Source organism: Lolium perenne, chromosome 4, assembly GCF_019359855.2.
Source record: "Lolium perenne isolate Kyuss_39 chromosome 4, Kyuss_2.0, whole genome shotgun sequence".
Taxonomy (NCBI): Eukaryota; Viridiplantae; Streptophyta; class Magnoliopsida; order Poales; family Poaceae; genus Lolium; species Lolium perenne.
Window position 1 is genome coordinate 137,699,492 of NC_067247.2, and position 10,958 is coordinate 137,710,449.

Genomic DNA, 10,958 nt, shown 5'->3' on the forward strand with positions numbered 1-10,958 from the left:
GGCAGCACCGAGCACGACTGCAGAACGCCGACGAGACCAAGTCTACCGACAGATCACACAGCGCCTTCCCTGGTTGGGTCTTACGGGCCCAGATCGAAGCCCAAGATGGCCCAGATCGAGACCCGACCTACCCCATACGCACGTCGAGCGACGGCGTCGCTCCGGCGGCGCGCCACCATCTCCCCATGGCCGTTCCGCTGATGGATCTCAGGCCACGGCCGACCTGGCCGCACCGCCCATGCCCTCCACCGGCGACCCACGCCCTCCCGTGAAGCGCCGCACGAAAGCACCTCCCCAGCCCTCCATCGATTCGACGGGACGGGCGCCGCCGCCGCCGGCGGCGGCAGCAGCGGCGGCCAGGAGATCGGACTCTGGTGGCTGGTTTTGGGTTACGGGAGGGAGCCTCCAGAGTCGCTCGGGAGGAAAAAAAACGACGCTCTCTTAAAAATAATAATAATAATAATAATAATAAAATATCAACTCCATTTAGCCAATTACCAAACATATTCGTAAAAACGCCAAACACCTGGCAAGTGATTATCGAATATGTGTGACACTGAGACCGGTGGTACTCCGTCACGATCCAGCGTGTACCCAGCCCCTACTGCGATGGCTACTTCACTACGGTATGGTCCAGACGGCAGACTCCACAAACATGAGACCTAATCCTCTGCTCCTGCGGACATTCACGGCCACACATGAAAACAAACAAACACTCACCACTGTTGACACCGCCACTAGCCGCTCACTTCACTTCACTTGGTCCCGGAGACGAAGTCCTTGATCCGGAGCATGAGGTCCTTGGACTCGGCGAACTCCGGGAAGACGTAGAAGGCCTGGATGGCCTCGGGGTACTCCAGCAGCTGCACCTCCTTCCCCTTGGACCTGAGCAGCTCGCAGTAGCGCTGCTGCCAGTCCTGGAGCGGGTGGTACCCGCCGACGACCACCATGGCGGGCGGGAACGCCTCGGAGTCGATGCCTGCGGCAGCGGCTGGGGAGGCGGCGTGCGCGGCCTCGTGCGTCCCATCTCACTTCCAATGCTACGATAGCTACAATCCCTTCCGATGTTGTTGATGCTCCACAACATAAAAGTTGTGCAAACATATCGGTGGTTCTCGACTCCACCAATTACTCCACTCCACATTGAGACCTTTCTTCCTCATCTTCCTCTCCAAGTCTGGCGCCCAACATCTTGTCAATAACACCATCAACAAAAAGTCAAATGATGCGACTTGGGTGTAGTGGGACTTCAACGTCCTCTCTAGGATGCATGTCAACAATACAGTGACAAGTTCCTTATAAACACCTTATATAGTGTATAATGTATATTTGTATTCCTAACCATACCCTATAAACCACCATCAAACTATACCGCCACTGGACTCTCCTAGATATTTAAGAACATAAAAATATACATCAAAACAGATGCGCCCTAATCAGCAAACATTTTCGAAACTACATTCATGCAATGCAAGTGTTACACAGTAATCCGCAAAGATATCTGATTCTCTATTTATTTTTAGATCATATGCTTAGTGAACTTGGGGTGTAGATATTTTAAAGTGGAAATGCATGTATAATAAAATAAAAATAATTTTTTCTTACAAGAACATTATTTAAGTTCAGCACCATGCAACTTTATTACGTCAAAACTTGGTGTCATAATTGTATAACAAACTCTCTAGGAGCCGTGATGTGCTAAATTATGCTAACTAAGTAACCAAAAAGTATACTAACCAATATAATGGTTTGATGAAACTATGTAATAAATAATTGTAAATTTTTAGTATAAATAGAATTTATTTAATTTCTGTAGTGACCTAAACCAAAATTACACCATGCTCTCAATGTACATGGGCTTGATTGTCAAATATCATGCATCCATGAAAGTTTCCAAATTCTATGGAGTTTATTTTGTAATTCTCGTAGCCTACAGAAATTTTACTATTTTTACTAAACTTTTAAGGACGTAAATTTAAACTCCAAATGGTCAAAACAGAAATTGGCTCAAAGGGTAGAGAGAAGAATAGTTGTTTTTATCTGGATTTGCGGTGACTTTTATGAAAACAAAACATTTGAACCCTTTTATCTTGAAGTCTAATGGAGAGTTGTGATATCTATCAAAAGATGCCCGATGTGGAGTAAGTCCAAACAACGGAAAAATTAATAGAGTTCACCATGTAAAGTTTGTAATGACGGTATTATCGTTAACTAGGGGTGTAAACGAATAGGGAAAATTGGCATGGGAGAAGGTTCTACAAAATAAAATTGGCAAGCTACTGACATGGAGTATTCTTTGGTTATGTAATGTTGTCTTAAGGTAACTAAATTATGTAGTTCCTCACATTGCAAAAAATTGAATTATGTAATGAATTGAATGGTGTAATACAGCGCAGTTCAAATGAGGTTTTTGGTTAATCAAATCTTGTGATACATGTGAACAACAATCGAAATACATTCTAATAAATTTGTTATTCTTATGTCATCATCCAAAATTACCTACAAATTAAATTGTAGACATTATTGAAGGTGTCAGGTGCCAAGTGCGTTATATTTCACGGGCATTTGCAGAAAGGATTAGCATTTCCACTCTTTTCGGAATTTCAGGTTAGTCTCAACATATGCAAGATGCTTGTTTTTTTTAAACTTAGGGAGGGTGTTAGACATATAACTAAATCGTTTCTATATAGCATTAGGTTATGTGTATATTTCCGCGTATGTAAATTATCCATACTTGCTAGTGACTTGTACGTCAACAAAGGGCTTGTAATCCTTTATATATACATAGGCAATGCAATCATTATGGCATATGGTTAATCCCCAAATCATATTTATACATCGTGCTCGCCTTATTGACGAGGTGCGGGTTGTGGGTCGGAGGCTTGGAGGGGTCCACCGCGGGCTAGATGTGTAGGATGTGTCACCGAAGACGCCGATCTCGGCAATATGCTAAATCCGGTGATGGAAGAACACAAACCTTTTAAGAGAAAGTAGAGGCCTATGCACATGCACAGCTCGACATGAACATGAACATCAGTGCGAGGTGGAAAGTGATGAGCATCGGTGACGAATTTGCTGCGTATGTTGAGTGGTGAGGTGCAAGACGATGTTCTCCGTAGAGCCGAACTGGCGTCATGTTAGAACAAAAAATAACCCAGTTGAGTAAGATAGGGCAATCAGTTATAACCAAAAATAGGCTAGGGAAAAAGTGTTCTAAACCCTAATAAGGGGTTAAGTAAGCTTATCTCTAAGTGTGTACAATAGCGCTCAATGGACATCGAATCACCTAAGGTATGGTCTTGTTTCATACTAGGGTTTTTTAGAGACTTCGTGGGGGTTTGGTGAAATCCCGGTTCTTCACTCAATCCCATCAAATTGCCATTTATTTCTAATCCTCAATCCACTAAGAAGAGATAGTTTATTGGCCTGGATTAAAATACACTAGGTTTGATAAATCCCGGAAAAAAGAGTGAACAAAACTAATGAAATACACTAAAGTCCGACAAATTTTTAAAGATACGTGGAAATTTAAAATTAAACCAAGATAATCTCATTAATCCCTAGTGTACGGACATGGATACTCTAAGGTAACAACCATGCAGTTCCCTAACTTTCAGTCACTGACAAGTGGGCACCACGTTTAGGGGCCCATGCGTCAGCAATTCAAAGTTAGCTCTTTTTTTTTTTTTTTTTTTTTGAGCACAAATATCAGGATTATATTAAGTAAGGAAACTAGAAAGTACAAGAACAGTCCAGAAATTTGACAGCTGCCCCGAAAATACAGAAAGAACCCTAGAAAAAGAGAAAAAAACCAGGTCCTTGGGATCTTCTGCGCTCACGATCCGCCGCGACCAGCACCAAATCCTCCACGCCGGAGCAGAGGAAGAAACTCCTGCGGGCGCAGCTTTGTCGCCGGGGTAGTCCTTTAGAGGATATCTCCTCGTTGAAGTCGCCGCATGTATCACTCGACGCAGGCGCCGAGATCTTGCAGAGGTGATGAGCATGTCGGCGGGGCCAACGGCCCGAACCACTCCGGTGGTCAGGTCGACGCCGGAGGCCGGAGCCTGCTTGACGACCTGCATCAGCTCAAAGGGGACAGCCGGAAACCTGCCTCGCCGGAAAGAGGCAGCTGGACTCCTACAGCAGAACGACGAGGGCCTGAAGTCAGAGCCCGCGCCACTCTCCACCACCAGCTCGCCACCGTCGCAGGAGCCGCCGACAGCAACACGAGACAAAAGCCGGGGGGACAAAACACCAGAAATCGACGAAACCAGCCTCGCTTGGACCTCGCCGACGGAGACAAACAGGACCCAAAGCTCCTCACCGTCGCCGGCGAGATGGGGCTGGAACCTGGGCCACCTTATTGGACAGCACGGCGCCGCCACCACCGGAACGCCGCGCCCCCAAACCCTACTACTACTCCTATCTACACGCCAGGACAGAGCACCGGGGTTCCCCCGCCCTCCGGCCGCCGCGGCGACCAACGGAGGGGAGGGGAACCGGCGGGCTCGCCGGCGGAAGACGAGACCAGACTCGGCCGCCCTGGTTTCTCCTCACCCTACTGTAGCAGAGGATAAGGGAGACGAGAGCGGAATAAGAGATGCTTAATTCAAAGTTAGCTCTACGGTGAGGGGATCCCATCTCTAAAATACACCGTTGCCGAAAACAATGTACAAGTGGGCTTTAGGGTCAGGCTCAAGTTACTCAGGAATTATCTTTCTGTGTGCTTTGTACGATTGTTTTTCGATTTGCAATAAGTGTCGTGGCTTTAGTTTAAATTTGATCAACTTTAAACTAAATCGACGACACGTACCCCTTCATGCGAGAGAGACTTAGGCGATTAGGGATTCCTACCTCCCGTCAGTGCGTTGTCGATCTTCCTCGCCTCATGTGGCCTTAGGGTCATGGAGGCATGGTGGATCCCGGTCCTTGTCGGCGCGATGACTTCATTTTTTGGATATTTTCCTTAGCCTATTTAGTGTTTGTGTCCCGCTCCGAAAGGCGTACCGTTGGTGAGTGGTGACTTATGGAATAAAGTCCTCCCCGTCTAGCTCCTATATCAGCGGTGCGTGTAGCATCATCGGTTGGCATGTGGAGGTTTGTCTTTGGTGAATCTCACCAGATTTGGTCGGCCTTCCTTCTGATCTACAGTTTACTTCGACGGCGATGGTTGATGCTCTCATGCGTTGGTCCTTTGGTGATTTAGCACAATGACTTCTCGTCTATTTACTATAACAGATTCGTATACGATAAGCTTTGCAAGACTCACATGAGGGAGGGAGAGGACAACTGTGCGCCTTCGGCAACGTTCAAGTGCATGTGGTCATCGCTAAGTGGTCCAAAGGCATGTTTGTAGTTTTTTATGACTTTTAGAATTTCGTGAACTGTCGTTGAGGATTGCAATAGATCGGTGGACTTTTTAAAAATAAATAATAAATACATATCAATTATTATAGATTTGATGGAGTGAAAAAAGAACAACATAAATCTTCCAATCGGAACTGAGATCACTAGGGGGGTGTTTGTTGTGGCTTTTTTTGGCTTTTGGCAGGTGCTTTTGGTGGCTTTTGCCAAAGCCAAAAGCCAAAAAAAGCCAGGTGCTTTTGGTGGCTTTTGCCAAAGCCAAAAGCCAAAAAAAGCCACAACAAACACCCCCTAGTTTACTTGCTTCTGCACCTTAATTTATGCTAGCTATGAGTTACAATTGCGTTTTCTCCTGTTGCAATTCAAAACATGCACTGGGACTGAATTTGTTTCGTGATTGTCACGAGTTGGAAGCGTGATGACATATCAGACGAGTGATTCTCAAGCCACTCGATGGACTTGTAATCCGCAGTAATAATTTGTTAGGACAAGTCCAGATGATTATGGAATACTATGTGACAGTGACACTGACAGCAGTAGTACTCCGTCACGAACTCACGATCCGTCTGCGATGGCTACTCCACACTCCACAGACATGAGAGACGTGACGCGAAGGCGCGCGCGAACGCACCCAATCCTCTCTCTGCTCCACCAGACAGACATTCACGGCCACACATGAACATGAAAACAGACACTGACCACTGTAGACACTGACAGGAGCCGCCGCTCACAGCTCACTTCACTTCACTTGGTCCCAGTGTTTTGATGTGGCACAGGCGACCGGCCGAGGAGCTGCGACGTCAAGACCCTAAGGTGGGGGATGGAACCGTCTGCTCCTCCTGCCAAGCCTCCTCAACAATAAGCACTCGTGGATGCAAAGCTGCGTCCTCGGCATCCTCGACATCGACCTGGCCAGCAGTGGCGGCGAGGAGGAAGATAAAGACGGTGACGACGGTGTTGTTTTTTGTCGCCATATTGTCATGAATTCTTGTTGCTCCAACCATCTCCGCCTGCCTTCTTCTACTCGTGGCAGGAGTGTCGTGAGGGAGGGCGGGTTATTCGACATTGAAGGAGCTAGCGAGAGTTCATTTGTATGGGCTTTCCGAAGCACGGAAGTAATTTTGGAGAGCTTTATCTCAACGGCTACATGCCGTTTGTTAACGTTAGTGAGCTCTGGCATCCTATCAACCTTCATCGGAGGCCTTCTTTTAGGTCAGCGGACGCACACAACGTCGATATTGCAGCAAGTGGTTTTTTCTCGTTGTGGTGCTCAACGGCGGTGCAGCTGACCTCCGGCTCGGTAGAGGAGATAGGGAGGGACCTGATTGCTTTTTACATCTTTCAGTGAGGTCTCCTTCATATATATTGGGGACTCATGTTTTATTTTATCTGTTTTTGGGGTCCTCTGTAATAATGTACACCTCCACTGTTTTGGTATTAATATAAGCTTCCAGGCCATTCGGGGCTCTTCTTATTCAAAAAAAAAGTCAGGCGGCCACCACCTCATCAACGGCACCATTGTCTATCAACACCAGTCCCAGCGTTGCGACTCTTTGGTGTTGTAGGATTTCAACGTCCTCTCTGGGATGCATATCAATAATACAGTGACAAGTTCCTTGTAAACATCCTATATACTCTAAAATTTATATTTTCTTATTTGCAAACGATACACTAGAAACCACCATCAAACTATGCCTCCATTGACCTCTCCTACATATTTCAGAATATACATCAAAACAGACGCACCATAATCCGTGAACATTTACAATTCATCCAAGTGTTTGGCAATAACCCGCAAATATATATGATTCTATTATTATTTTGAAATATCATATTTTTAATGAACTTGGGGTATAGATCTTTTTAAGTGGAAATGTATTGAAAATGAAAAAAACATATTTTTGTTATAAGAACATTGTTTAAGTTCAGCACCATGCAAGTGTATTTTGTCAACACTATATATCATAATTGTACAACAAAACCTCTATAATAATATTTAGGAGCCTTGATGCGATAAATTACGCTAACTGGCTAACAAGAAGTATATTGGCCAATATGATGAAAATATGTTATAAATAATTATAAATGTTTAGTATAAATACAATTTACTTAACTTGTGCAGTGGGCTAAACCAATATTACACCATGCTCTTAATTTAGGTGGGCTTGATTGTCGGTACCATCAACCAACATAACAACAAAAACAAAACAAAAAATCTATTTACGGTTGTGCTTAGAAGTGGATTGCAAGTAGAGAAGACCATAAAATAAGTATTGCTTCGACGAGTAAGTTGTTGCATATGGCGAGCAGTGAGTGGCGAGTCGAGCTTCTCTGCTTTTCGTAATTTATTGGAAAGGGTTTGGATCTGCAAAACCCTGGATCTATCAGGAGCCGAACCGACATCACTGCTGAACCGTCTCACAAAATGGTGTTAGGGAGAAAATTGACACTAAGATACAGGAATTAATTACACACAAAAAAAGGCTAGAAAAATTGTTCTAAACCCTTGCATTTTAAATGGTTAACTAAGCTTATATCACTATAACCCTGTAAAATAGCTCAATAAACTTTGAATCCACTTGGGATGCAAGGTGGCCTAGTGATTTTCGGAGATTAGTAGGATAGTCTCTATAAAGGTGAAGAGTAATTCGTGGACCTATGATTGCTAACTGGTAGCAAGAGTTCTTGTCCCCGCCAAGAAGAATTAGGAAAAGAAGAAAGGACGGACGCGAGAGAATACAGGAAAAGATCGAGCATTAACAACTAGTAGTAATGATTTAATATTACCAATGTATGCCATTACGAGCAAGTTTAAACATACAAAATCTAACGAATTCAGTTAAATAGTTTAATATGTTTCCAGCCAAAAGCAGAGAATCCAACACATTGGAAGTGATTATCGATTATGTGACACTAGTACTCCGTCACGATCACTCTACACGTGTACCCAGTCCGTACTGCGGTGGCTACTTAACTACGGTATGGTCCACACTCCACAGACATCAGAGACGTCACGCCAAGGCCGCGAACCCACCCAATCCTCTGCTCCAGCAAACATTCACGGACACACGTGAAAGAACACTGACACTAGCCGCTCACTTCACTTCACTTGGTCCCGGCGGCGACGAAGTCCTTGATCCGCAGCATGAGGTCCTTGGACTCGGCGAACTCCGGGAAGACGTAGAAGGCGTGGATGGCGTCGGGGTACTCCAGCAGCTCCACCTCCTTCCCTTTTGACCTGAGCAGCTCGCAGTACCGGCGCTGCCAGTCCTGGAGCGGGTCGTACCCGCCGACGACCACCACGACCGGCGGGAACGCCGGGGAGTCGATGCCGGCCATGGCTGCTGGGGACGCGGCGTGCGCGGCCTCGTGGGTCCGGTCGGCGCCGGGCGGGAGGAAGGCGCGCCACATCCAGTCGCAGCGCGGGACGGACACGATGGGCGCGCCGTCGAGCCGGAGCTCGGCGGGGGTCCGCTCCTCGCCGCCGAAGAAGGGCTGGATGGCGACCAGGCCGCGCACCCGGACGGTTGCGAAGGAGGAGGCCGAGAGCGCGTAGCGGCGGGCCACGTGGTGCGCGATGTTGGCGCCCGCGCTGTCCCCGGCGAGGAAGCAGCGGGAGACGTCGAGGGGCGGGAGGTCGGTAGCGGGGAGCTTCTTGGGGTCGTCGAGGAAGCGGAGCGCGGCGAAGGCGTCGTCGTAGGCGGCCGGGGAGCGGTGCTCCGGGGCGCGGCGGTAGTCGACGGAGAGCACGGCCGCGCCGCAGTGCCTGGCGATGCGGCGGCACGCGGCGTCGTAGGCCGGGGAGGAGGCGGAGAGGTAGGCGAAGCCGCCGCCGTGGAAGAAGAGGACGACGGGGAGCGGGGTGCTGGAGGCGGGCGCGGGGTGGAAGAGGCGGGCGCGGAGCGGGAGCGGGAGGGATGGGTCGATGTCGAGGTCGAGGTCGCGGGAGGCGACGCCGTTGCGCGGGGCGGCGGAGGGCGGGACGCCCGGGTCGAGGTAGGCGAGCAGGCGGCGGTTGATGGTGCCGTCGGCGCGGCGGGTGGCGTCGGTGAGGTAGCCCGCGGCGAAGATGGAGAGGCGCGTCCGCCACGTCATGGGCGGCGCCAGCCTCGTCGCCTTGGCCGGAGGATCCAGGTGCGCCATGGTTTCTTTCCCTGGGAGGCTGGGACGGCCGGGCGGAGTGCTCACTCTATTTTAGTGTAGTTGGATTGGATTGGTAGATGAAGACGAGATTCGGATGAGCTGTCCGTATTTAAGGTGGTGTGAAATTTACGCGCGTACGATTGTTAGGATGGTCGGCTTGTCAGTGAGATTGGATAGGTTACTGTTGCGTAGGCAAGGACTTCCAGCGGGGTTGTTTTATGAGGGCCATGTTCCCTTGTCGAGGTGCCGGCCGCCGGAGGAGCCTTCGCCTTCGCCGTCGCCGGCGAGCTTGGCTTCTAGTTGGACGGCACTCCCGCCATTAATCACACTCTTGACGTGAAGGCGGAACAGGTAGGAGTGGAAGAGACGAAGAGTCCCGCCGGGATTCCGAGGAGGACGGTGGAGCAGAATCCGGCAGCGACAAGTAATCGTCTTCAACAACTCGTATCGTACGTACCGGCTACTGCCTCTCAAACGCGCACGGATGTGCCTCTCATGCCTTGCGCACCACCAGGACGGCCTGCCCTGCCTTGCGAGGCAAACCATAGTCATAGGGATCTAATACACCTACACAACATATGACCCTGAAATTGAAACTCGCATATTGATTCCGCTCGACACGAACTCGATATATAACGAGCAGGGGCGGAGCTAGAACTATTCATGGGTATGCAATGAATACCCAATGTTTCTCCTATATGCATGCATATATATATGTTAGAGTTCTTTTGTAAGTGTTTAACTCGTCTGTAGGGAAACAACGTGCTGTCCAGGCCATCCCGAATTCAGCCCCTCCAATTTGGGCCAAAATACCCAATTTGGGCTTTCACCGGGCTGGTTCCCCTTGGTTTGGCCTGCAGCCAATCGAATCCAGCTCCTGGAAGTGACAAGAGGCATCGAACGACACCGCCCAACGCGAACCGCTCCTCTTCCTCTTTGTTCCGCCCTTGCTCGGGATCGATCTCTTGCTCGCCGTCGCCAGACTCCCGGCGCCTGTCCGCCCCGCCCGTCGCCCTCCTGCTCAGCGCTCGCCACTCCCTGCCGGCTACCATTAAGGTATGAACCGACTCGCGCAGTCGCGCTGTCCCCTTTCTACTGGGCTTCACCCTGATGCCGCAGAACAAATTGAATCAATACTCAATTTAGTCGATATGAATCATAGGATTAGGCGAACGGCGGGTCAGCGGCACACCTAAATTCCGGCACGATCGCTGCAACACCATACAAGAACCAGCAGTTCATCAATATTGTCGGCACTGCTGTCAGTGAGTGAATTCACAAGAAGTGACCAGTTCACTGTTCAGGCACGGTAAGAATAGCTTCTCAGTTATAATATGTGATTCTATTTTTGTCCAATTGTGATTCTCCTTAATTAGTTAAAAGAATCACTTGTAGATCTAAAAAATGAAGCACAAGCAGCTGATTTGAAACGTTTGTGGGATAAAGCTGCA

At 48.5% G+C, this 10,958-nt stretch overlaps 2 protein-coding genes across 2 annotated transcripts; both read right to left on the reverse strand.

The window, feature by feature from the left end:
- Positions 1-670: 670 nt before the first annotated feature.
- LOC127347226 (probable carboxylesterase 18) lies at positions 671-1,163 on the reverse strand. The gene is made up of 2 exons (XM_051373442.2): positions 1,133-1,163; positions 671-1,027 (listed from the first exon to the last, which is right to left on the reverse strand). The coding sequence occupies exons 1-2, from the start codon at positions 1,161-1,163 to the stop codon at positions 756-758; spliced, it is 303 nt and encodes a 100-aa protein (XP_051229402.1). The 3' UTR covers positions 671-755.
- A 7,035-nt stretch (positions 1,164-8,198) lies between these two features.
- Positions 8,199-9,594, reverse strand: LOC127294011 (probable carboxylesterase 18). Its single transcript, XM_051323744.2, has one exon. It carries the CDS (start codon positions 9,505-9,507, stop codon positions 8,470-8,472), a length of 1,038 nt encoding a protein of 345 aa, XP_051179704.1. The 5' UTR covers positions 9,508-9,594; the 3' UTR covers positions 8,199-8,469.
- Positions 9,595-10,958: the final 1,364 nt, after the last annotated feature.

What these genes read in the sequence shown, in the direction of transcription:
- LOC127347226 (XM_051373442.2), bottom strand. Translation starts at nt 1,163, where the DNA reads ATGAGGAAGAAAGGTCTCAATGTGGAGTGGA. An exon ending in AGGTCTCAATGTGGAGTGGA is followed by an intron (nt 1,028 to 1,132) that starts GTAATTGGTGGA and finishes ATTGGAAGTGAG; the next exon opens with ATGGGACGCACGAGGCCGCG.
- LOC127294011 (XM_051323744.2), bottom strand. Translation starts at nt 9,507, where the DNA reads ATGGCGCACCTGGATCCTCCGGCCAAGGCGACGAGGCTGGCGCCGCCC.